Raw genomic sequence first — 27,914 nt, 5'->3', positions numbered from 1 at the left:
GGTCCACCTCTCTCCAAGGGAAGCACGGGGAGTTGGAAGAATAGGAGGACCAAAGCGCAGCGTGGTAAGTGTTCATATTTTTAATAATGTAATGAACACTGAAAGAAACAAATAAAACGACAAACGAACAGTCCTGTATGGTGCTGAAAAAACACTGAACAGAAAAGAATCCCCCACACCACACAGGTGGGAAAAGGCTACCTAAGTATGATTCTCAATCAGAGACAACTAACGGCACCTGCCTCTGATTGAGAACCATACCAGGCCAAACACAAAAACACCACATAGAAAAGGAACATTGACAACCCACCCAACTCACGCCCTGACCATGCTAAAACAAAGACAGTTATTTTGTTATAAGGTCAGAACATGACACATCAGTTTGTGGTGGTAAATAGACAGCTACGAAAAATATAGATGAAAACTAGCGTCGTCTACAGCTTATCATGAGATACAAAACCTCGAGACATCCTTAATATTAGATGTTGGGCATCAGCTGTTATTTACAAATAGACACAGATTGCCACCCGTTGTCTAACCGGAGGCAGCTGTTCTATCTTGCAGATGATCGGAAAACCCAGCCAGCTGTATGTTATCCATATCGTCATTCAGCCACCACTCTGTGAAACATAATATATTACAGTTTTTAATGTCCCGTTGGTAGGATAGTCTTGATCGGAGCTCATCCAGTTTATTATAAAATGATTGGAAGTTGGCTAATGGTATGGAAGGTAGAGGCGGGTTATCCACTCACCATCGGATTCCTACAAGGCACCCTGACCTACGTCCCCTATATCTCCATCTCTTCTTAATGCGAATGACAGGGACTTGGGTTGTGTCCGACTCGTTAAAGAAAAAATATTAGTCCAGCACAACGTGAGTAATCGCTTTTCTGATGTCCAGAAGCTCTATTCAGTCATAAGAGACAATGGCAGAAACATTATGTACAAACTAAGTTACAAATAATGCGAAAAAACACACACAATAGCACAATTGGTTAGGAAAAATGTAAAACGTCAGCCATCTCCTCCGGCACAATTGGTATCATGGTAGCAGGAGCTGGTATCTCAGCTGCTGAGGCTGGTCCAGGTCTCCACCATGATTCTCCTCAGGGTCCACAATGTCCTCGTTGCTGAGGCAGACGGTGTGGAGCATAGCGCAGCATGTGACCACCTCAGGCACAAAGGTAAGATTCACCTCCAGGACCATCAAGATTGAGCGCCAATGAGTCTTCATCATCCCGAAGGACCGCTCCGACACATTCCTCGCCTTGGAATGCTTTGCATCGTAGGTGGCCTCCACTGCGCCCCTCACTGGCTGCCTGTAGGGTGTCATCAGACAGATGGGATCCCCCAACCAGGGATACCCACCATCCCCGAGGAGAAACCACCCTTGTGGTGGGTACAGGCTCTGAACATACACAGGGCTGTGTTTCAGGACCCTGGCTTTGTACACATAACCGAGGAAGGCAATGTAGATGTCGATGAACCTGCACCTGTGGTCAGAGATGGCCTGAAGCTGATAAGAATAGATCAACCTCCTGCATTTCATCTTGTGATGTAAAAATGGATGACCTTCTTCGTGATCCCATCACTGACTCTGTGGATGACATTGTGCACTGTGTTCCGGGGGACATCAAATGCCTCGGACATTACACAGTACGAAGTGCCACTGGCAAGCCAATAGACAAACAGGAAGCTTTCCAAGGTCTTGCCACATCCATAGTCCTGGTCTTCTTGCTCTACCAGGCCGTCAAAAGAGAGTAGTAATTCGGTAGTGGGGTTTGAGGTCCAGGTCACCCATATACATTCTCAATGGACATTGTTAATAAAGTTGTAAGATGGCTAGCTAGAAATGTGTTAAGCTAACAAGCTAGCAAGAAGTTGCAATTCAACAGCATCAACTTCTGATAGACAGGCAACGCACTCGTACACTCAACTGAAAGGATACCATTTGTTTACAGTATACTAAAATGAACTAATAGTATTAAGTATGTAGTATTCAGTATATTAGTATGGGAATTCAAACACAGCTCAGGTGTTCTGTGAACATTCTTACAACATTACCTAACTTAAACATTGTATTAATGTCATCTCTTGTAATGTATCCACACTGTTCCCACAACCTAATTACATGTTCTGGAAACTTTTAAAGAACTTAGAAAGCCTGTTATGTCAACATTCTTGCAACATCAAAGGAATGTTTCGTGCACCTTGATACAAACATTATCTGCATGTCAGCACAACTGGGCAGTTTTAGCATTTTGGGAACCTATCTCTTGTCAAATCCCCACAATGTTCCCACTGGGAAACTTTAAAGAAAAGCTAAATGTGTTGTGAATGTTTTTTGCAACCTAAAAGAAACATTGTAGAATCATCTGCACAAGTGGACAGTTTGTGTTTTGGGAACATATCTTTTGTGATGTCCCCACAATGTTACCACCAGACTGTTCCCACAACCTAATGAAACATTCTGGGAATCTTTAAAGAACACATTACATTTGTTCTCGGAAATGTCTTGCAACATCTGGCTAACGTTTTATACAAACATTCTTTAATCATCAGCACGACTAGACCGTTTTTGTGTTATGAGGACATTTGCAGAGACCTAATGAATGTTCAGGGAACTTTCACAGAACCAATTTTGGTTTGCTGGGTAGGGTGTTCATAGGAAGTAGTTTCTTCTCTACATGTATAATTTCAGAGAGTATCCAGGGTAAAGTGAAGTGAATGTGGAAACATGGAGAGTGACCCATGTTGTGATGATGCTGAGGTATTGACTGGGATCTGCCTGGCTTGACCCAGCAGTGATAATAGTCCTGCAGGCAGACAAGCACCACATGCTGCTTACATGACAGGATGCCTCGCTGTTTCCCTCAATAACAATGTTCCAGAAACCCGTCATCTCTGATATAACACAGAAACGTTGTCTAACCATCAGAGATATGTAGCTAGAATAGAGCTGTGAGTGCAACCATTATCTAAAGACAACCAACCCATAAGGGAGCTGAATTTCTGAAAGAGCACAGCAGCAATCACTAAACCACAGCAACACCTCCCTCTAAATATCACAGGTTCTGTTTGTCACAAGTTTTATTCTCACATTCCCTGGCACAAGAACATATCTGTATAAAACCCTCTACAGCCATTTTCTCCCTCAACACTGAATCACAGCCCAGACGGCCCCATCCCACCAGACAGACAGAGCTGTCTCACCAACTGGCCAACACCTTCACATAACATCAGCTAGCATAGCAGACAGCAGACAGCAGGAGCCATTAAGTGACAACTCCACAGTAGTCCCCATAGAGGGCTGTGTGTGTGACAGCCAGGCTGTGATATAGACAGACACAGCCAGGGCCTGCTTACAGCATACCGACACTATACCCAATCTCTGTGGTTTCAGCTCTGCCTGAGAGACTAAATCCATTGAGCCAGGGAGGCATGCACTGTAGCAGCAGCCGTGGTTTGGCCAGATCCCTCAGCATGACAATCCCCTCATGTTTGTCTGTCTATCTGCAGGGTGTGAATGCACACCAGAGGGTAATTCAAGAGAAGCGGCCTTTTAGGGAACACGTTGTCTTTTCTCTCCTTAACAGCTTTACACAAATGTCTGAGAGCCGAGAAAAGTTTGCTGTGAGCCAAGGGTCTGGGGGGAGGGTGAGGGGATAGAAGACGAGAGGTACTGTAGCTACATTGAACTGGTAAATGGCTTAGCTCCCGAAAAACTTCAGAACAAAAGGATAGGGGTGATTTTGAGTGCTACTTGTTGAATTGTTGAGACAGACAGGGATTTTTGAAGGGCGTTAGAGCCACTTCACAGAACAAAACACACAGACGCAAACACACACCCACTCATAGAAGCATACAGCTCAAAAAGTGCAAGGATACCAATCGGCAAATCATATGGACTAAAATAGTCATACGGAAGCGGAACTCAAGAATTGTAGTCTATAACATCTACTGTATATTGTTGACAGACACAATAGCCAATATTGTTTCTCTTTCTGCCCAGAGTATACTTCCAGGGATAACAGATTCAGACACATTTACAGGAACATAAAAATTCATACAGCGTACTCTCTCCACAAAATTATTACGTCACTTCTCTAGAAGTTATTAAATCCTCTGTTGTTAACTCATATAAAATACAACCCTTTAAACAGCCTCATGCCCTCTCTGTTGCTCCAGGGAAGAGAGGAAAGAGAGGCAGGAAAATAGTATGAGCATAAAGGAAGGAAGAAAGAAGAGATGGATGAATGAAGAAACAATATTTCATATTATGGTCAGATGTGGTTAAGAAAAATGCATTGGGAAAAGTAGGGGGAAAGAGGGGAGGGGAGAAGAGAGCGAGAGGGGATTTGGTCCACAGAATAGAGTACACCCAGTAGTGTAACTACCTACCTTGACCGGTGTGGCTCAGGTGGTGGTGGTGCTCTACACTGGGCGATCGGGGTTCTGGCAGGTCCTCACTCCCTCCATCTGCAGATGAGGAGTGAGACAAAGAGGAGAGAGTGTGAGCGTGGGGATGCCAGGAAAAGGAGAGAGAATGAGTGCGGCAGTGTGGCTGGCATTCCAGGTAGGCCACCTCATCCTCCACCAGCCAAGACTGGGACCTCAGGACCCCCAGGAGACTACTGACACACAGCCCCTCCACACCCCTCCTCCAGGGACCCAGACGATCCCGCAAACTGGCAAAGTACACACAATTCTTCTTCATCAAGGTGGGTTGGGATGTAGACTGAAGACACCAACCAGGCCCTAGTCCAAAGCCCAGGGCCCGCCCACGAGAGAACTGTTACAATACTGAGAGGAGTGGTGATCCAGAGCTAGTCCTTCTGGATGAGTGAGAGATAGGACTGGTGGTACAGTACAATACAGTAGGCGTTTTATGAAAGTTGGCTAATTATATGAGGATCAATTACTGTGGGCCCAGAGGACTGAGGATGCACCGAATACAACTGGTGTAGACTTTTTACAGTGAAATGCTTGTTACACGAACCCTTCTCAACAATGAAGAGTTTAAAAATAAAAATGGTAACAAAAGAGGAATAAAATACTCAAGAATGGAGCTATATACAGGAGTACCAGATCAATGTGCAGGGCTATGAGGTATTTGAGGTAGATAAGTACATAAAGGCAGGGTAAAGTGACTAGGCATCCGGATAGATAACAATAAGAGTAAAATAAAGAACAGAGTAGCAGCAGCAAATGATGAGTGTAAAAGTGTGGATTAACCACAGTGGATGGAGCAGGGCTGGATTAGGGGGTCGATGGGCCAGCGCCTGCTTTGCCTCTCCAATACAGGGTCTGTTTGACAAGGCCGAGTATCTATCATAGGTAGTGATCTACAGTACAACTAAGACTGCATGGCACCTTATTTCCTATATAGGGCACTATTTTTGATCAGAGCTGTATGGGCCCTGGTTAAAAGTAGTGTACTAAACAGTGAATATGGTGACATTTGGGATGCAGCCTAACTCTGCAAGGGGCTTTGTGGCATATCATGATTTATTCCTAAATCACACATCCCACTAGTATTAAGTCAGCCCATTTATAAACCAAGCCGTTGTTTGAAAGTTATCTAAGACAATGGATTTCCTCTCTCTCTGTAGTAGATCTTGGCTTGCCACCGAAGTACAAAACGGTGTGAGTCTATATTGCTAAGGGTTGTGTACTCTGGCAATGGTGGATGCACCAAATGTGTTACCATCAAAGAGTCCTGTGTGTGTGTCTTCACCCAAACAAACACTTGTCTATTTCAACCGATCATAAACCCACAAATACAGATACTGTACATCTGTGCACAGTATGCTGTTATGCCCATACAGTATAGATTGGGCTGCTGGTGGAAAGATATAGCTTGTCGATAGACTGATAAAATGACCCGGAGGGCCGGAGTGTGTTAGTGTGAGAACTGGGGTAGTGAGAGGTTGACACCGTCTCATTCTGTTACCCTGGTTCCTAACTGCCAACACCACCCTCACCACTTTGACAAAGGTCTATTCTGCTATCTTTATTTTTAGTTTGGTTGTTTATAGAATAACACGTGGATATAATGTGATGCTTTCAGTAATGCTTTTTTGTTTGGTTGTTTCAGTCTACACAGCATCGCTGAAAGCATCAAACTATTATATCCAAATGTGTTGGCAAGTTGGTTAGGACATCTACTTTGTGCATGATACAAGTAATTTTTCCAACAATTGTTTACACACAGATTATTTCACTTATAATTCACTGTATCACAATTCCAGTGGGTCAGAAGTTTACATACACTAAGTTGACTGTGCCTTCAAACAGCTTGGAAAATTACAGAAAATTATGCCATGGTTTTAGAAGCTTGTGATAGGCTAATTGACCTCCTTTGAGTCAATTGGAGGTGTATCTGTGGATGTATTTCAAGGCCTACCTTCAAACTAAGTGCCTCTTTACTTGACATCATGGGAAAATCAAAAGAAATCAGCCATGACTTCAAAAACAAATTGTAGACCACCACAAGTCTGGTTCATCCTTGGGAGCAATTTCCAAACGCCTGAAGGTGCCATGTTCTTCTGTACAAACAATAGTACGCAAGTATAAACACCATGGGACCATGCAGCCGTCATACCGCTCAGGAAGGAGACACATTCTGTCTCCTAGAGATGAACGTACTTTGGTGCGAAAAGTGCAAATCAATCCCAGAACAACAGCAAAGGACCTTGTGAAGATGCTGGAGGAAACAGGTACAAAAGTATCTATATCCACAGTAAAACAAGTCCTATGTAAACATAACCTGAAAGGCCGCTCAGCAAGGAAGAAGCCACTGCTCCAAAACTGCCATAAAAAAGCCAGACTACGGTTTGCAACTGCACATGGGGACAAAGATCGTACTTTTTGGAGAAATGTCCTCTGGTCTGACGAAACAAAAATAGAACTGTTTGGCCATAATGACCATGGTTATGTTTGGAGGAAAAAGGGGGAGGCTTGCAAGCCGAAGAACACCATCCCAACTGTGAAGCACGGGTGAGGCAGCATCATGTTGTGGGGGTGCTTTGCTGCAGGAAGGACTGGTGCACTTCAAAAAATAGATGGCATCATAAGGGAGGAAAATTATGTGGGTATATTGAAGCAACATCACAAGACATCAGTCAGGGAGTTAAAGCTTGGTCGCAAATGGACAATGATCGAAAGCATACTTTCAAAGTTGTGGCAAAATGGCTTAAGGACAACAAAGTCAAGGTATTGGAGTGGCCATCACAAAGCCCTGACCTCAATCCTATAGAACATTTGTGGGCAGAACTGAAAAAGCGTGTGTGTTTAAGGAGGCCAACAAACCTGACTCAGTTACACCAGCTCTGTCAGGAGGAATGAGCCAACATTCACCCAACTTATTGTGGGAAGCTTTTGGAAGGCTACCCAAAACATTTGACCCAAGTTAAACAATTTAAAGGCAATGGGACCAAGTACTAATTGAGTGTATGTAAATGGAAGAGGAAGTTAAGAGATGTTCATGAACATCTCTTAACTTCCTCTTCCATTTACATACACTCAATTAGTACTTGGTCCCATTGCCTTTAAATTGTGAATTTCCACTGGGAATGTGATGAAATAAATAAATGCTGAAATAAATCCCTCTCTACTATTATTCTGACATTTCACATTACTTAAATAAAGTGGTGATCCTAACTGACCTAAAACAGGGAAATTGCTACTAGGATTAAATTTCAGGAATTGTGAAAAACTGAGTTTACATATATGTATTTGGAGAAGGTGTATGTAAACTTCAGACTTCAACTGTAGATCATATGTCAAATGCTCAAGTCATCAGTGTATTCAACAGACTACAACTGTCAAAATGTCTTAGCCAGCCTCTACTGAAATATAAGCCCATCACAGAATAATATCTCCATAATAATCACAATAACCTCTAAGTTATCCCATGTCGTATATTAAAAAATATTCAGTCACATTTAGGATGTACACGGAGGGCTGTGTTCTGTCAGAAAATTGTCTTTTGGTAGAACCCAGACAGTTTAAGTGGTCAATTATTTCCCAAGTTTTAAATGCCAGAGTGCGTCAAAGGGAATGCCTCATTCTAACAGTGTCTGTCTCAAACACTCTCCTCTGCACAGGAGGTTGGTGGCACCTTAATTGGGGAGGATGGGCTCGTGGGAATGGCTGGAGCGGAATGATATCAAATACATCAAACACATGGTTTCCATGTGTTTGATGCCAATCCTTTTGGTCCGTTCCAGCCATTATTATGAGTCGTCCTCCCCTCAGCAGCATCCACTGCTCCTCTGCTCTGCTTCCCTTTCGAAAAGTCAGGGTGACATCATCCTCACAGAGAGGTTCAGCTTGCTCTGTAGCTCTCTGGGTTCACTGTGTGGGTAGATAACAGCAGTCATTAGTTAGTGCACCAAGAGACTTCATTGACCTTCATATGTCTGGGAGACAGTCTTTCACTCTAAAAGCATGAATTACCGTTACACTGTTACAAAGCATCGGGTGTAGTTGCTCTGGTATAGTCCAGTCCTTTTGATGTGTCATCCCGAGGCCACGGAGAATGATCATGCTGCAGACTTTGTCCGTGACCGGCCAGTCTGCCACTCAATGGCCAGCTCATGGCATTTTAGTCAGTGAGTCAGTATCCCTCTGCAGGCATACAAGGCCGTATAGCCTCAGCACTCTGAATTAACTGCACGGACCGAGCTGAATTGTTTTAGGCCATAGTAGTGATTTTTCTACACTCCTGGAAAAAAGCATTCCAAAAGGATTCTTCGGGTGTCCCCATGGGAGAATCCTTTTTGGCTCCAGGTAGAACCCTTTCCACAGAGGGTCCTTCATGGAACCCAAAAGGGGTTATCCAATGGGGACAGCCGAAGAACCCTTTTAGGTTATACATCGCACTTTTTTCCCCTAAGAGTGTACCATTGTTGCTCTGCCTAGCCGGGGTGCATCTGAAATGCATCTGTAACCTATTCTCTTTATAGTGCACTACTTTTGACCAGGGCTCTTCCATTGTGTGTGTGTGTGTGTGTGTGTGTGTGTGTGTGTGTGTGTGTGTGTGTGTGTGTGTGTGTGTGTGTGTGTGTGTGTGTGTGTGTGTGTGTGTGTGTGTGTGTGTGTGTGTGTGTGTGTGTGTGTGTGTGTGTGTGTGTGTGTGTGTGTGTGTGTACACGTGCGCGTAGGTAAGTGAGGCAAGGGAAGGCAGTTTGTCACCCTCTGTATTATCAAGCCTGACAGGCCAAAGACAATGCTGTCAGCTCTTATGTAATGTTACCTTGAGAAAGGACCTGAGTGCTGAGCCAGTGTGGACTAGCTACTTCCACTAGGAAAAGAGGGAATGAGGGATATAGAGTGATTAATCCCCCAGGGAGAGACAGCAGCATAATGCAGGTGTGGCAAGAAGGAGGGACGGCTGATGGAAGGACGGCCAACGTCCAGGTGTGGGCGTAGAGAAAATGTTGCAGATTTAAAGCAAATTCTCTGCAATTGTACCCATTTTACCATGGGTTGGAGAGAACATTTGCAGTTTGAATTTAAAGGTGCAGTATGTAGCTTTTCTGACAGAATGCACATAGAAATTAGAGTTATAGATCTGTCATTCTCATTGAAACCAAGTCTGAAAAGTTTCAGATCTGTTTTGTGCTCTAGTTCTATGCATCACATCCTTAAGTTTTGCTTTTGCTCTTTTTACTTCTCGGGTTTTGTACACCAGCTTCAAACAGCTCAAAATATTATATTTTGGGATATTTAAAAAGACATTTCACAGCATTTTAGATGTTACAATGATTTTTTCCCCTACACTATACTGTGCATTCGGAAAGTATTCAGACCCCTAGACTTTTTCCACACCTTGTTACATTACAGCCTTGTTCTAAAATGGATTAAATAAAAATAATACTCCTCATCAATCTACACACAATACCCATAATGACACAGTGAAAACATGTTTCTCTAAATTTTAGCAAATATATTCAAAATAAAAAACAGAAATACCTTAAATACATAAAGATTCTGGCCCTTTACTATGAGAGTCGAAATTGAGCTCAGGTGCATCCTGTTTCCATTGATCATCCTTGAGATGATTCTACAACTTCATTGGAGTCCACCTCTGGTAAATTCAATTGATTGGGCATGATTTGGAAAAGCACACAGGTGTCTATATAAGGTCCCACAGTTGAAAGTGCATGTCTGAGCAAGAACCAAGTCATGAGGTCAAAGGAATTGTCCGTAGAGCTCAGAGATAGGATTGTGTCGAGGCACAGATCTGGGGAAGGGCACCAAAACATTTCTGCAGCACTGAAGGTCCCCAAGAACACAGTGGTCTCCATCATTCTTAAATGGAAGAAGTTTGATACTACCAAGACTCTTCCAAGAGCTGGCCGCCCGGCCAAACTGAGCAATCGGGGGAGACGGTCAGGGAGGTGACCAAGTACCCGATGGTCACTCTGACAGAGATGCAGAGTTCCTCTGTGGAGATGGGAGAACCTTCCAGAAGGACAACCATCTCTGCAACATTCCACAAATCAGGCCGTTATGGTAGAGGGTCCAGACGGAAGCCACTCCTCAGTAAAAAGTACGACAGGCCACTTGGAGTTTGCCAAAAGGCACCTAAAGGACTCTCAGACAAAGAGAAACAAGATTCTCTGGTCTGATGAAACGCAGATTGAACTCTTTGGCCTGAATGCCAAGTGTCACGTCTGGAGTAAACCTGCCACCATCTCTACGGTGAAGCATGGTGGTGGCAGCATCTTGCTGTGGGGACGTTTTTCAGTGGCAGGGACTGGGAGACTAGTCAGGATCGAGGCAAAGATGAACAGAGGAAAGTACAGAGATATCCTTGATGAAAACCTGCTCCAGAGCGCTCAGGACCTCAGACTGGGGCGAATGTTCACCTTCCAACAGGACAACAACCCTAAGCACACAGCCAAGACAATGCAGAAGTGGCTTCGGGACAAGTCTCTGAATGTCCTTGAGTGGCCCAGCCAGAGCCAGGACTTGAATCTGATTGAACAACTCTGGAGAGACTGCAGTGACACTCCCAATCCAACCTGACAGGGCTTGAAAGGATCTGCAGAGAAGAATGGGAGAAACTCCCCAAATAAAATACAGGTGTGCCAAGCTTGTAGCATCATACCCAAGAAGACTCAAGGCTGTAATCACTACTAAAGGTACTTCAACAAAGTACTGAGTAAAAGGTCTGAATACTTATGTAAATGTATTATTTTTTATAAATTTGTACAAATTTCTAAAAACCTGTTTTTGCTTTGTCCTTATGAGCTATTGTCTGTAGATTGATGAGGGAAAAACTATTGAATCAATTTTAGAATAAGGCTGTAATGTAACAAAATGTGGGAAAATACTTTCTGAATGCACTTTTTTCCTATAAACTGAAATTAGGCGAACCATTCAAATGTTAGCAACCAGGAAATGGAGGGGTGAATTCTGCCCATTGTGCCTTTAATGCAAATCTACTCATTTTGCCATGGGGTTACCCAGATTTTGGTGGAGATAACATTTTGCAGTTTTAAAGCTAATTACCTGCAATTCTACACATTTGGCCAAGGGTGGAGAGAACATTTTGCAGCTTAAAAGCTAATTTCCTACGCATTTTTCCATGACACATGTCATGTTCATATGGTATCTGAATGAGACTAACAAAATCAATGGAGGCCCGATGTTAGCTGAAATGGGCTAATCGAGGGACTGTCAGTGACTGACAGAACAAGAAGAAAACTGCTGATGTAAAACCAAATTTCGAAATTGCACCTTTTGTATTTTAATATTTGAACTCTAAGCAGTAAATTGAGATGCTGACTGAATTCCCCACCACACACACAGATAAATAAATGGGGGGGCCCTCAGTGTCCGCATATGTCGCTTATTTGTTGGGCTGGCCCTGAGATATAGAATGCAATTTCCACAAACCCTTGATGGAATTACAGCTTTAGTTATGTTTCTAGCTACAGTACATGTTTATTTAGCCTAGGTGCAAACTTTCAAATCACTGGCGTTTTCCAATTTGCGGAGCAGTCGATGCCTCATGTTTTCAATAAAAGGGTAAAAGAGTACAGTACATCCAAACAATGCAGACTACAATATAGGTTCATTTGTTTCAATGTTATCTCATATTCTGCTGAGCTTGCGGCTATCATAATATAATGTTATGTAATTCATTTGAGCTTCTGCTTCCCTTCTCTCCCCCTGAGCCCTCCCAGGTATGACCTTTTTTTCACTAGATGTTCTACAGTAGTGAACAGACAACACAACAAGGGGAACCATACTTGGAATTAATTGAATCATACGCTTCAGGTGCTGCAGCACAGCATCAACAACATACTCCACTATAGACAGCCAGGTTAACAAAAGCAGTTCAAATGTTACAAAATCACAAACATAGCTTAAACCAGTATCAAGGGAAATTCCATGGGAAAGGAATTACACGGAGACTCAGATTCTTCACCTTAAAATGTATGCCAAACAAAAAACCCTGATTTCAAACTTTAACAAACCACACAACTGCACTGAGTGTACAAAACATTATGAACACTCCCTAAAATGTAGTTGCATCCCACCTTTTGCCCTCAAATCAGCCTCAATTCATCGGGCATGGAATACAAAGCTGTCGAAAGTGTTCCACAGGAATGCTGGCCCATGTTGACTCCAATGCTTCCCACAGTTGTGTTAAGTTGGCTGGATGTCCTTTGTGTGGTGGACCATTCTTGACACACGGGAAACTGTTGAGTGTGAAAAACCCAGCAGCGCTGCAGTTCTTGACACACTCAAATTGGTGTGCCTGGCACCTACCCTCTCTTTCCATTACATAGACTGACCAGGTGAAAACTATGTTCCCTTATTAAATCCACTTCAATCAGTGTAGATGAAGGGGAGAAAACAGGTTAAAGAAGGATTTTTAAGCCTTGAGATGATTGAGACATGGATTGTGTATGTGTGCCATTCAGAGGTTGAATGGGCAAGACAAAATATTTAAGGCACTTAAATGTTTTGTACACTCACTGAATATGCATATTTTTTTAAAGTCTGTTAAGAACAAATTATTATTTTACAAACCCTCCCCTAACACGGACAATGCTGGGCCAATTGTGCGCCGCCCTATGGGACTCCCGATCACGACCAGTTGTGAGACAGCCCGGGATCGAATCAGGCTCTGTAGTGACGCCTCTAGCACTGAGATGCAGTGCCTTAGACCGCTGCGCCACCCGGAGCAGCGGGTGAACAATTTGAACAATTCATGCAGTAATGAATTTCCTGGAAAAACTGTACATCTTCATAGTTCTTCCTGTAAATGTGTTTTGTAAAATCTGTGGAAATTAAACCTTGTGCATAGAGTTCTCTGATTTGTTATACTTTGAAATCAATGGTTCTTGTTCGGTATACATTTTAAAGTGAAAAATCTGAGTCTCAGCCTAATTTCATTACCATGGAATTGCCCTCAATCAGACCATTCTGATGATTCTTTTCATGTCCTCATAATACACTCATCCCTCTCTGTGAGGCAGGGTGGCTGTACCATACAATTAGCTAGGCAGTACAAAGGCCATGGACGGTGACGCATGAGAGGGCCTGATCTGCGTCAGGCGCTGGCCGCCATCTCTACAGGGTCCTGGAAGGTGTTGTTAGTGGAACAGGAAGGAGAGAGAGAGAAAGAGAGACAGACAGACAGACAGACAGACAGACAGACAGACAGACAGACAGACAGAAAAATATGAGAGAAAAAGAGATAAAGAGAGGCACACTCTGTGCCTCTAAAAAAAAGGTCTGTCGCAGTATTGAGTGGGTGGGCTTCACCAGAGAGACACATAACCAACCAGCAGCCTGAGGTACTAGTGGCCTTAAATTATACAAAGACACTCAAAACACCGCTATACATAACACTGAAAGAATATGGAGGTAGTGCCTGCGTGTGATGTGACTGACTACTCGTCCCTGGTTCCTTGGTTCTCTTGAGGCAGAAATAAGAGTGAGATGGAGGAAGAGCGTGAGTGAGAGAGAGAGCGAGAGCACATTATAGCTCCTGGTCTTCCTCGAGGCGTTCCATTGATCAGCACCATGGAGGACTGACTTTTTTGGAATCCATATTTTATACATAAAGAAGCAGCACCAAGCTAACTGAGCATTTTCAATTTCATTTTCAATTTATCTCTCTACTGCCATAATAACAATAATAATGATAGTGTATTTCATTTACAAAGTGCATTTCTGGCACTCAAGGCTAGCTACCATCACCCAAATCACTATCACCTTCACTCACTCTCTACCTCCTTTTCTCTCTTCCCCGTCTCCCTCCCCATCTTTCTCTCAGCACAGTGACAATGCAGTCACACTCTCACACTCTCTCTGACCTCCAGTGTACTGTATGAGCTGTGAGTACCCTGCTATGGAGGCATATGTCAGTCTCTACTATTTGCTGCACAAACTATTGTATACCAGGTAAATAAATGGCAAAAGGTTCTGATTCTGACATAAACCAATGGCACACTATTCCCTTTAGAGTGCACTACTTTTGATCAGAGCCCTATAAGCCCTGGTCAAAAGTAGTGCACAATAGGGAATAGGGTGCCATTTGGGATGCACAGAGGTCTCACTGCAGTGCATTCAATAATAATGCATGAGTAATCTATCAATCTTTACAGACGGCATTTAAATAAACCATTGATTTTGAATAGGAGAATCAAGGATGAGCATTGGGTTAATATGAGGGCAACAACAGTTTGCATCATAACATCAAAGTGTCTGTGTCATGGCGATAAACAGTCCTTTGTGTGACACAAACCTGTCCCCTAACAACAACAGTACAGTAACAATACAATGACCGTATGAACTGAGAAAATATCACTTTGGAGAAGAAAAAAAAACTCTACCCGAGAGAAGAGACGTCATCTGATGTCAGATATGAAAGGTGTCATTGTCTGTTCTTCTATTCCAATCTGAGTACAGAGCTTTCAAATGGCAGGGGGCAACCATTAGTCCAGAGAGGAGAGAGAGAGAGAGAGAGAGGAGAATATATCGAGGGAGGGGAGGGATGAAAGAAAGGAGAGAGAGGGAAGAGTAGAGAGAGACAGAAAGAGGGAGGGAGGGAGATAAAGGAGAACACAGAGAGAGAGAGAGAGAGGATGGGGAGAGAGTATGCCCTCTTCCCTCACGCTCCCTTATCCTTATCCTCCGTTAGCAATGCAATCACTCATCCTGTACTCAACAACACTGGCAATAGATGCCTCACACAAGAACACACACTAACGCAACATCTCCATTGCAGGCAGAGGAGTGAACTGTGAACAAGCAGGCTTGAATAATTAAACATTATTTTACAAAAATAGAAATAAAGTAGAGAACACAGTATGTGACTGCCAGCTTGTAAACCACTGCCAAAACAATCACTTTACCCAGTAATTTAAGAAGATATATATTTGAGAGGATATGACTTGGCAATTACCCCAGGAAGAGTAGATGCTGCTTCTGCAAAAGCTAATGTGAATTCAAAAAAGCATATAAAGAAAGAAAAATATATAGTTACCTTAAATGGATTAGCACTCCTGTTCTTCCTGAAAACACAACAGATTGTGTAAACATTCTTTCTGTCTGGCATGACTGTAAGCCTATAGTCTGAATCTAAGGGTGGGTTTGGGTAGGGGGGCTACAGGGCATTTTGTAAAGTCTGAATCTGAGGGTGAATGAGTGTCGGGTGTTTGTGCGTGCACATGTCCACTCTGCCTCTCCCCAACATATTAACCCTGAGAGGGAGGGGGGGAAGGAAGACAGGGCTAGGCTAGCTTAGGCGAATTTGACAGTCACAGGCAGCAAAGTAGCAAATAAGTTACTGTATTTCATATTGCAGTACAACTACTGTAATCCTAATACAGTATCAAAGCAAGCACTGTGTAATGACACAGTAAGATACTGTATAATTGACTATTATACTGTATAATTTTTTATTTAAAAAAAAAAAGTTAATTCTACTGTAATTGGAATGAATGAATGAATAAATGAAATTAATTGGGGTGAGATTTTACAGTATTTTACCGTAATTACATGGGATTGGTGCAAGCAAGTTGGCTGCTAGGCAATGTGTTAAAACATTACAGTATATCAATTAATATTTGGTGTATTAGATCACTTGCACTTCTAGAGGCCTTAACAAAGGCTCCCAAACTGGCAGAAACTACAGGGCAAAATGCTCAACCATTAAAAGTTTAACAGATAGCTGCCACACCAATCTGTCCACAATACATTTTAAAATTATGTGGCACTATAACCACAAATGAGTTAAAACCCCCATAAAGTCTTCTTAATTGTATTTTTAAATCACTGTTTGCCTACTAAATCAGTGTGCATTTATTTTATGAAAATCAGCAAATATATTTTTTTATCCTTTTACCTCTTTTTGCTCAGTCTGATCATGTGGGCGTGCTGATACAAATCTGCATATATTTACATACACAGCCCTGATAGGTTTGGGCTCCTGAGTGGCGCAGTGGTCTAAGGCACTGCATCACAGTAGTGCAAGAGGCGTCACTACAGTCAGTACCTGTTTCGAATCCAGGCTGTATCACATCTGGCCGTGATTGGGAGTCCAATAGAACGGTACACAATTTGCCCAGTGTCGTCTGGGTTTTTCCGGAGTAGGCAGTCATTATAAATAAGAATTTGTTCTTAAACTGACTTGCCTAGTTAAATAAAGGTTAAGACTCTAGTCTAGAGCTTACCCTGCTTACCCCTTCAAAGTAGGAGGATACATGCAGTGCCTTCGGAAAGTATTCAATTGATTACATTTAGATTGTGCCACTGGCCTACACACAATACCCCTCAATGTCAAAGTGGAATTACGTTTTTAGAATTTTTTACAGATTAATTAAAAATGAAAAGCTGAGTATTCAACACCTTTTTTACTGGCAAACCTAAATAAGTTCAGGAGTAAAGATCTGCTTCACAAGTCACATAATAAGTTGCATGGACTCACTCTGTGTGCAATAATAGTCTTAAAACATGATTGATTTTTTATGATGACTTCCTCTCTGTACCCCACACATACAATTAGGACCTTACAGATACAGTGCCTTTGGAAAGTGTTCAGACCACTTGATATTTTCCACATTTTGTTACGTCACAGCCTTATTCTAAAATTGATTAAATTGTATTTTTTCCCTCATCAATCGACACACAATACCAAAGCAACGTTTGCAAATTTATTAAAAATAAAAAACTGAAAAATAACATTTACATAGGTATTCAGACCCTTTACTCAGTAAAGGCAGCGATTACAGCCTCGCGTCTTCTTGGGTATGACGCTACAAGCTTGGCACATCTGTTTTTGGGGAGTTTCTCCCAATCTTCTCTGCAGATCCTCTCAAGCTCTGTCAAGTTGGATGGGGAGCGTTGCTGCACAGCTATTTTCAGGTCTCTCCAGAGATATTAGATCGGGTTCAAGTCCAGGCTCTGGCTGGGCCACTCAACGACATTTAGAGTCTTCAAATCAAAATCAAATGTATTTATAAAGTCCATCTTACATCAGCAGATATCTCAAATTGCTGTATAGAAACCCAGCCTAAAACCAGGTGTAGAAGCACGGTGGCTAGGAAAAACTCCTTAGAAAGGCCAGAACCTAGGAACAAACCTAGAGACGAACCAGGCTATGAGGGGTGGCCAGACCTCTTCTGGCTGTGCCGGATGGAGATTATAAAAGAACATGGCCAAGATGTTCAAATGTTAATAGATGACCAGCAGGGTCAAATAATAATACTTGTCCCAAGACTTGCCCCGAAGCCACTCCTGCATTGTCTTGGTTGTGTGCTTAGGATCTTTGTCCTGTTGGAAGGTGAACCTTCGCACTAGTCTGAGATCCTGAGTAATCTGGAGCAGGTTTTCATCAAGGATCTCTCTGTACTTTGCTCCATTCATCTTTGCCTTGATCCTGACTAGTCTCCCAGTCCCTGCAGCTGAAAAACCTCCCCACAGCATGACGCTGCCACGACCATGCTTCACCCTAGGGATGGTGCCAGGTTTCCTCATTTACATTTACATTTAAGTCATTTAGCAGACGCTCTTATCCAGAGCGACTTACAAATTTGTGCATTCACCTTATGACATCCAGTAGAACAGTCACTTTACAATAGTGCATCTAAATCTTAAAGGGGGGGGGTGAGAAGGATTACGTCCTCCAGACGTGATGCTTGGAATTCAGGACAAAGAGTTTAATATTGATTTCATCATACCAGAGAATCTGGACTCATGGTCTGAGTCCTTTAGGTACCTTTTGGCAAACTCAAAGTAGGCTGTCATGTTCCTTTTACGGAGGAGTGGCTTCAGTCTGGCCACTCTACCATAAAGGTCTGATTGGTGGAGTGCTGCAGAGATGGTTGTACTTCTGGAAGGTCCTCCCATCTCCACAGAGGAACTCTGGAGTTCTGTCAGAGTGACCATCGGGTTCTTGGTCACCTTCCTGACCAAGACCCTTATACCCCGATTGCTCAGTTTGGCCGGGCGGCCAGCTCTAGTAAGAGTCTAGATGGTTCCAAACGTCTTCCATTTAAAAATGATGGCCACTCTGTTCTTGGGGAGCTTCAATGCTGCAGAAATGTTTTGGTACCCTTCCCCAGAACTGTGCCTCAACACAATCCTGTCTCAGAGCTCTACGGACAAATCCTTCGACTTCATGTCTTGGTTTTTGTTCAGACATGCACTTTCAACTGTGGGACCTTACATAGACAGGTGTGTACCTTTCCAAATCATGTCCAATCAATTTAATTTACCACAATCAAGTTGTAGAAACATCTCAAGGATGATCAATGGAAACCAGATGCACCTAGGCTCAATTTTGAATCTCATAGCAAAGGGTTTGAATCCTTATGTAAATAAGGTATCTGTTTTTTATTTTTAATACATTTGCAAATAATTCTACAAAGCTGTTTTCGCTTTGTAATTATGGCTTATTGCATGTAGATTGATGTAGATTTAATACATTTTAGAATAAGGCTGTAACGTAACAAAATGTGGAAAAAGTGAAGGGGTCTGAATCCTTTCCGATGGCACTGTATCTGTAAGGTTCTTCAGTCGAGCAACAAATTTCAAACACAGATTCAAGCACAAAGACCAGGGAGGTTTTCCAATGCCTCACAAAGAAGGGCACCTATTGATGGATGGGTAAAAAAGGCTGACATTTAGTATCCCTTTGAGCATGGTGAAGTTATTAATTACACTTTGGATGGTGTATCAATACACCCAGTCACTACAGAGATATAGGCGTCCTTAACTTTACCCGAGAGGAAGGAAACCAATCAGGGATTTCACCAGTCCGGTGGTGACTTTAAAACAGTTACAGAGTTTAATGGCTGTGATAGGAATGACAGAGTGAAAAGAAGGAAGCCTGTGCAAAATAAAAAATATTACAAAACATGCATGCAGTTAAACTGCAGAAAATGTGGCTAATAAATTACATTTATGTCCTGGAATCAAAGTGTTATGTTTAGGGCAAATCCAACACATCACTGAGTACCACTCTTCATATTTTCAAACATGGTGGTGGCTGCATCATGTTATGGGTATGCTTGTTCTCGACAAGGACTACAGTAGGGAGTTATTTAGGATAAAAATAAATGGAATAGAGCTAAGCACAGGCAAAATCATAGAGGAAAACCTGGTTCAGTCTGCTTTCCAACAGACACTGGGTGTCACGCCCTGGTCGAAGTATTTTGTTTTTATCTTCATTTATTTGGTCAGGCCAGGGTGTGACATGGGTTTTTGTATGTGGTGTGTATGTAGTGGGATTGTAGCTTAGTGGGGTGTTCTAGAGAAGTCTATGGCTGTCTGAAGTGGTTCTCAATCAGAGGCAGGTGTTTATCGTTGTCTCTGATTGGGAACCATATTTAGGCAGCCATATTCTTTGGTTGTGTTGTGGGTGATTGTCCTGAGTGTCTTGATGTCCTTGTGCTGTGTTAGTTGACACACGTATAGGCTGTTTTCGGTTTTCGTTTCGTTTATTGTTTTGTAGTGTTTTGTATAGATTCGTGTTACGTTTGTTTTATTAAACATGGATCGTAATCTACACGCTGCAGTTTGGTCCGACTCTCCTTCACCATTAGAAAACCGTTACAGAATCACCCACCGTAATCGGACCAAGCAGCGTGTCAACAGGCAGGAGCAGCCCAAAGAGGAGATGCGTATTAAGGATTTCTGGACATGGGAGGAAATCCTCGACGGGAGAGGACCCTGGGCTAAACCAGGGGAGTGTAGCCGCCCAAAGGTGGAACAGGTGGAGGCAACGAGGAGAGCAGAGTCAGCCAGAGAGGAGCCGGTGATATGAGGGAACACGGTTGGCAAGGAAGCCTGAGAGTCAGCCCCAAAAATGTATTGGGGGGGGCTCAGGGAGAGAGTGGCAGTGTCAGGAGTCAGACCTGAGCCAACTCTCCCTGTTTATCGCGAGGAGCCAAGGAGGAGACCAGAGCCGGTGTTGGAGGTGAACGAAGCAGAGACTGTGAAGGAGTTAATGGGGAAATTGGAGGAGAGAGAAATGAGGGAGTTGCTGTGTTGGTGCTTTTTGCATGGAATTCGCCCGACGGAACGTGTCAGGGATTTGATGGCACCTGGGTCAGCGCTCCATACTCGTCCTGAGGTGCGTGTTAGTCGGCTGGTGAAGTTGGTGCCAGCCTCACGCACCAGGCCTCCTGTGCACATCCCTAGCCTTGCACGTCCTGTGCCAACACTGCTCTCAAGATCTCCAGTACGCCTTCACGGTCTAGCCCATCCTGTGCCACCTCCACACACCAGCCCTCCGGTAGCAGCTCCCCGCACCAGGCTTCCTGTGCGTGTCCTCGGCCCAGTACCACCAGTGCCAGCACCACGCATCAGGCCTACAGTGCGCCTCGCCTCTCCTGCGCTGCCGGAGTCTCCCGCCTGTTCAGCGCTATCAGAGCCTTTCTCCTCTCCTGCGCTGCCGGAGTCTCCCGCCTGCCTAGCGCTATCAGAGCCTTCCTCCTCTACAGCGCTGCTGGAGTCTCCTGTCTGTTCAGCGCATCTAGAGCCTTCCTCCTCTACAGCGCTGTTGGAGTCTCCTGTCTGTTCAGCGCATCTAGAGCCTTCTTCCTCTACAGCGCTGCTGGAGTCTCCTGTCTGTTCAGCGCAGCCAGAGCTGTCAGCCTGCATGGAGCAGTCAGAGCTGTCAGTCTGCATGAAGCAGCCAGAGATGTCAGTCTGCATGAAGCAGCCAGAGCTGTCAGTCTGCAAGGAGCTGTCAGTCTGCAAGGAGCTGCCAGTCTTCAAGGTGCTGCCAGCCTGTATGGAGCAGCCAGAGCTGTCAGTCTGCAAGGAGCTGCCAGTCTGCAAGGTGCTGCCAGCCTGGATGGAGCAGCCAGAGCTGTCAGTCTGCAAGGAGCTGCCAGTCTGCAAGGTGCTGCCAGCCTGCATGGAGCAGCCAGAGCTGCCAGCCTGCATGGAGCAGTCAGAGCTGTCAGACTGCATGGAGCAGCCAGAGATGTCAGTCTGCATGAAGCAGCCAGAGATGTCAGTCTGCATGAAGCAGCCAGAGCTGTCAGTCTGCATGAAGCAGCCAGAGCTGTCAGTCTGCAAGGAGCCGTCAGTCTGCATGGAGCAGCCAGAGCTGTCAGTCTGCATGAAGCAGCCAGAGATGTCAGTCTGCAAGGAGCTGCCAGTCTGCAAGGAGCTGTCAGTCTGCAAGGAGCTGTCAGCCTGCATGGAGCAGCCAGAGCTGTCAGTCTTCAAGGAGCTGCCAGTCTGCAATGTGTTGCCAGCCTGCATGGAGCAGCCAGAGCTGCCAGCCTGCATGGAGCAGTCAGAGCTGCCAGTCTGCATGAAGCAGCCAGAGCTGCCAGTCTGCAAAGAGCTGTCAGTCTACAAGGAGCTGCCAGTCTGCAAGGATCCGCCAGTCTGCCAGGATCCACCAGTCTGCCAGGATCCGCCAGAAGTGCCGGTCAGCCGGGATCTGCCAGAGCTGCCAGTCGGCCAGGATCCGCCAGTCGGCCAGGATCCGCCAGTCGGCCAGGATCCGCCAGTCGGCCAGGATCCGCCAGTCAGCCGGGATCTGCCAGTCAGCCAGGATCTGCCGGTAGATCCATCAACCTGCCTGAGCTTCCTCTCACTCCGGGTCAGCCTGAGCTTCCTTTCACTCCCGGCCGGGATCCGCCAGTCCTTTCACGGCCGGGATCCGCCAGTCGGCTCCGCCAGTCACTCCCCAGTTCCCCGCAGTCCCGAGCTTCCCGGGATCTGCCAGTCAGCCAGGATCTGGTCCATCAGTCCCTGAGCTGCCCCTCAGTCCCGAGCTGCCCCTCAGTCCCGAGCTGCCCCTCAGTCCCGAGCTTCCCCTCAGTCCCGAGCTGCCCCTCAGTCCCGAGCTGCCCCTCAGTCCCGAGCTGCCCCTCAGTCCCGAGCTGCCCCTCAGTCCCGAGCTGCCCCTCAGTCCCGAGCTGCCCCTCAGTCCCGATCTGCTCCTCAGTCTAGTGGGGTTCTGGGTGAGGACTACTAGGCCATGGTCGGCGGCGAGGGTGGACTATTCAAGGACGCGAGGAGGGCCTAAGACAGTGGTTGAGTGGAGTCCACGTCCCGCGCCGGAGCCGCCACCATGGACAGACGCCCACCCGGACCCTCCCTATTGTTTTGAGGTGCGTTCGGGAGTCCTCACCTTAGGGGGGTTCTGTCACGCCCTGGTCGAAGTATTTTGTGTTTATCTTCATTTATTTGGTCAGGCCAGGGTGTGACATGGGTTTTTGTATGTGGTGTGTATGTAGTGGGATTGTAGCTTAGTGGGGTGTTCTAGGGAAGTCTATGGCTGTCTGAAGTGGTTCTCAATCAGAGGCAGGTGTTTATCGTTGTCTCCGATTGGGAACCATATTTAGGCAGCCATATTCTTTGGTTGTGTTGTGGGTGATTGTCCTGAGTGTCTTGATGTCCTTGTGCTGTGTTAGTTGACACAAGTATAGGCTGTTTTCGGTTTTCGTTTCGTTTATTGTTTTGTAGTGTTTTGTATTGATTCGTGTTACGTTTGTTTTAATAAACATGGATCTTAATCTACATGCTGCAGTTTTGGTCAGACTCTCCTTCACCATTAGAAAACCGTTACACTGGGAGACGAATTCACCTTTCAGCATGACAATAACCTAAAACACAAGGCCAAATATACACTGGAGTTAATTACCAAGCCAACTTTGACTGTTCCTGAGTGGAATAGTTACAGTTTTGACGTAAATGAACTTAAAAATCTATAGCAACACCTGAACATACCTGTCTAGCAATGATCAACAACGAACTTGACAGAGCTTGAACAATTTTAAAAAGTTCAATGTGTCCAGGTGTGCAAAGCTCTTAACCATAAAGACTCAGCTGTAATCACTGCCAAAGGTGATTCTAACATGTATTTACTCAGGAGTGTGAATACCTATGTAAATTAGATATTTATTTCATTTTCAATAAATTTGCAAACATGTTTTCACTTTGTCATGATGTGATATTGTGTGTCGATGAGTAAGAAAAAAATATTTAAATCATCATGTGTAATAAGTCAAGGGGAATGAATACTTCCTGAAGGCACTGTACGCAAATAAAAAATGACTGGGTCATTTATTGGTCAGAATAATCAGATCAGATTGTGACGTCATGATCTGGGTAAAAAACTCCATCCCATCTGAAAAGGCTGACATTTCAGGCATTTCATTGTTTTCAAACAGCTCTCACGCCAAAAGGGCATTATCTTAATTTTCACCATTTCAGAGTGTTATTTCGACCATGGAAAAATGGTAGACATGCATCACTTACTCGGGTACTGTAAGTAACTCAATTAAAGCTAAGTATCTTCAGGTAAGTACAATTATTTATACAGGGATAACAAACATGAGAACACCGTATGACTCTACAGCAAAACTACAATTGACAAAAAGGGACAATTACAGCTAGTGTTCTAGAATGTAAAACAAAACCCACAAGCCCAAATAAAAGTGGACATGAGCTGCTGCATGATCTCTTGAAGAGACAGTATCCCATCACAAAAAAAGCATGAGACAACTGAAACAAATAATGAAACATGAAGTAGTTCAATAAATGTCTCATACTTCAAATGTAGGCAAAATCATAAATCGGCTACCATACCATGTACCCAGTTGTGGTCAAAACGTTTTTGGCACTCCAAACATATCATAGGGTACTGTATTATGTCGAGTGGAATTACACTACCATTTCAAATACAGCAATTATTTCCCTACCAACAACATTTTCCCACAATGCACCATCATTTACAGTATTCTGCAGTATAATGCTTTCACACTATTTCACTGAAGATAATAGCCAAAATGATTGTATAAATTACAGTTTTCCATTACAGTGTAATAGCACACACACACACACACACACACACACACACACACACACACACACACACACACACACACACACACACACACACACACACACACACACACACACACACACACACACACACACAAAGACATGTACACGCTCACGGAGTTAATAATATGTAAACATCTTCATAATAACTGTGTCACTGTTTCCCGTGACCCCATTTAAGGTAAGGTGAAATAAAGAACAATGTTGATGCCCATGTATTCAGGAAGCTACTTATTTACACAGTATTTATTTTGCTACCCTCAGCTTTCAATAATAATATACCTGCACACACAGCAAGGGCACTTCTTCCTATTTAAACCTCACAGCGCTCCACAGCCAATGAGCCCATTCACATCAAGAGGGAAGATGAAAGAGTTCCTCGACTGGCAAAATCAACAAGATGCTACTGCTACTGCAGACGTGGGGGGAGAGATGGTGTTGGGCAAAGTCCCACACCATCAACATTTAAAGGGACAACATTTTACAGTGTTCAGTTCACAAGCATATGCTTGTCTAGAACAGGCTTTCACAATCTGGAGCTGGAGGGTGTGGTGTGTGTGGGGGTGTGCATGACGTAAAGGTAGACTCTAGGGAAGATGAGAGAGGAATCGAGAAGAGAATACAGATTGGAAAGATGGGTGTGGAGGAGACAGCATGGGGTGAATATGAGGAAAGATTGGGGAGCGAGAGAGGGGACTTGAGATGAGAGGGGGATGGGGAGACAGGGAGGTAGCTGACAGACAAGGTATAGGACCTGCGTAGATGGATAGACAGAGGGGGGATGACTGGGAGGAGGGGAGAAAGATTGAGTTGCGAGGACCCTCATTAGCCCACGAAAGGCTAGAACATTTAGCTCCCTGCTCTACTGTTATATCTTCCTCTCTTCCCTCTCTCCTCTCATATTTCTTATTTTCTTCTCCAGAAATATCCCAGGGTGAGCTGAGTGGGTGGGTGAGAGATGGAGAGAGAGAGAGGGTGTGAGGTAGTGTAAGAAAGAGAGAGAGATAGAGAGCGAGAGAGAGAGATTGAGAGAGACAGCATGGATGGTTAAAGTGGGTGAGAGATGGCCATGGTAACACTAGATCCTGGGGGAGAAGTATGGGTGCTGCTCAATGATGCATCTCCCATGGATAGAAGCACAACAATATAACATTAGGATCCCTCAATCAACAACGAGGGATATGAGCATTCAGTGTATATTTACAACCTGCGTTATTATGAAGAAAATCAGTAAACACACACGCTCAGAGCTGAGACCCCGCCCCCCCCTCACACACACTGCTAAGGGGTGGGACTGGCGTGACTCAGAACCTGATTGGTGTGAAGGCCCCATACCTGGACCAAGGTGACAAAACAGGAAGAACCACAGAGCCACAGCAACAGAGAACAGAGGGAAACAGACATCTGCTAAACAGGTCCAAAACACTGACAAAAAACAGGCTACTGAATAGACTATTTCTATTAATATAAATAAAAACAGTCCATTCCCTCCCCTATTGTCCACCCAGACCTTCAGTCCAGACTCTCAGAGTTCCCTGTAATCCAGCTCACCTTTGTCAGTCCAACGTCTTGGCTTCCCAGGCAATTCAATAATCCTGCACCATAGTAAGGAAGATCCAAAACAAAGGAAAGAGAGAGGGAGACTGAGGAGGAAGGAATGCTGAAGGGGTAGAAAAAAGAGAGGGGTGAAAAATAGGTAGGGAAAAGAGGGAAAGAGAGCAGGAGAGGTAAAGCGTGGCCCAGACAAGGAGAGAGCTCTCCTCAGTGTGAGCAAGCAGCGAGGAAAGAAAGCACCAGGTGTCAGCACACACACACACACACAGAGGCGTGCTGTGCACATGTACCCACACACACACACATTGGGGCGCGTCGCGTGCATATACACACACACTCACCGGCAGACTGGCACTCTCTCCCTCCTCCCCCTTTCTCATCCTGCTCTCTGCTAGCAGCAATAACTCCCTCTCATCCTGCCTCCAGCTCTCTCAGTCAGGGCAGACCTCATTAACCCTTTTAGTACCAATATCCTTGCTCAACAGATCCTCATTCTAGATCCAACATTTATATTAGTACATTTTTTGAAAAATAACAGATTAATAATCATTTAGAAATACAAAGACAACCAAGTCATATACAGTATGTGTGCTGTAATTCATTCTCGTTATTAACACAACTATTCTGAAAGAAAGGTGCCTGTGCATAGGCCTACATTTGTGTATTATCCTAAAATGTCTGCGCATCATATGAACAAGCAACCCCTCTGCACCAAATCAGCTAGTGTTTCCTACGATGTATACTTTCGCCTGGGAGAGACCTCCCTAGCTACTCTTCTCTTATTGCTCTTTCTATCTTAGGGCACTCAGATATAAACAAACAAACAAAAAAACAAAACAAGGAAGGAGCCACAACATTTTATTAGGTGTCGATTTCAGAAAAGAGAATAAACTCATGCACATTGAATAGAATTTAAAAAATCATAAACTAACAAACCAACCATCACCCAGACGTCATCATTATTGGTCTGTTGGTGGATCGGGATCTATTTCTGGGACTCTGAAACCAGCAGCAGTCTTATCAGTGCTCAGGTGTTGTCAGAATGAGGCATTCATGCTACTGTGACGATCTGACTGCTCCATCTCACACACACGTTCACACATCAGGCTATGAACACCTGAAGGCTATGAAGGCCTCTAATCAATATGTCAACATGGCACATGAAATAAGGGCAGAACACAACGCAGAATGCAACACGAGGTGACACGCAAAAAGCCAACACAATAACAGGTTTCACATTTCCAATGTGCCTTTGGTAGAAATCAATCAATCAATCAAATTTTATTTATATAGCCCTTCGTACATCAGCTGATATCTCAAAGTGCTGTACAGAAACCCAGCCTAAAACCCCAAACAGCAAGCAATGCAGGTGTAGAAGCACGGTGGCTAGGAAAAACTCCCTAGAAAGGCCAAAACCTAGGAAGAAACCTAGAGAGGAACCAGGCTATGTGGGGTGGCCAGTCCTCTTCTGGCTGTGCCGGATGGAGATTATAACAGAACATGGCCAAGATGTTCAAATGTTCATAAATGACCAGCATGGTCGAATAATAACAAGGCAGAACAGTTGAAACTGGAGCAGCAGCAGTGTAGAAACACTGGAGAGAGAGAGGGAGAGATGACAAGAGGGGAGGAGAGATGTCAGTTTTGTTTGTTGTTCTGGAGTGATAGAGAGAGAAGAGAGGAGGGGAGTGAAGAGGGGAGGAGATAGATGGAAAAGAGGATGCAGAGTTCCGCTGTTCTTCTGGAGTTCTTCAAAATGATGACTGGTGGGGAGCAACAGACCCATTATGACTTGTGAGGGGCAACATTATGACTGATGGGGAGCAACATACCGATTATGACTGGTGGGGAGCAACAGTATGACTGGAGGGGAGCAAAAGATCCATTGTGGCTGGTGGGGAGCAACAGACGCATAATGACTGGTGGGGAGCAACAGACCCATTATGACTGGTGGGGAGCAACAGACCCATTATGACTGGTGGGGTGCAACAGACCCATTATGACTGGTGGGGA

General features: G+C 44.3%; 1 protein-coding gene across 1 annotated transcript in view; it reads right to left on the bottom strand.

The window, feature by feature from the left end:
* tanc2b (tetratricopeptide repeat, ankyrin repeat and coiled-coil containing 2b) overlaps positions 1 to 26,202 on the bottom strand; it is a 133,088-nt gene extending 106,886 nt beyond the window's left edge. The window contains 2 exon segments of the mRNA XM_052478001.1: positions 4,404 to 4,481; positions 25,899 to 26,202. Coding sequence (XP_052333961.1) covers positions 4,404 to 4,481; positions 25,899 to 26,187 — 367 coding nt within the window. The 5' untranslated portion in view covers positions 26,188 to 26,202.
* Positions 26,203 to 27,914: the final 1,712 nt, after the last annotated feature.

Source organism: Oncorhynchus keta, chromosome 24 (genome assembly GCF_023373465.1).
Source record: "Oncorhynchus keta strain PuntledgeMale-10-30-2019 chromosome 24, Oket_V2, whole genome shotgun sequence".
NCBI classification, from domain to species: domain Eukaryota; kingdom Metazoa; phylum Chordata; class Actinopteri; order Salmoniformes; family Salmonidae; genus Oncorhynchus; species Oncorhynchus keta.
This window is presented reverse-complemented; position numbering and strand designations above follow the sequence as displayed.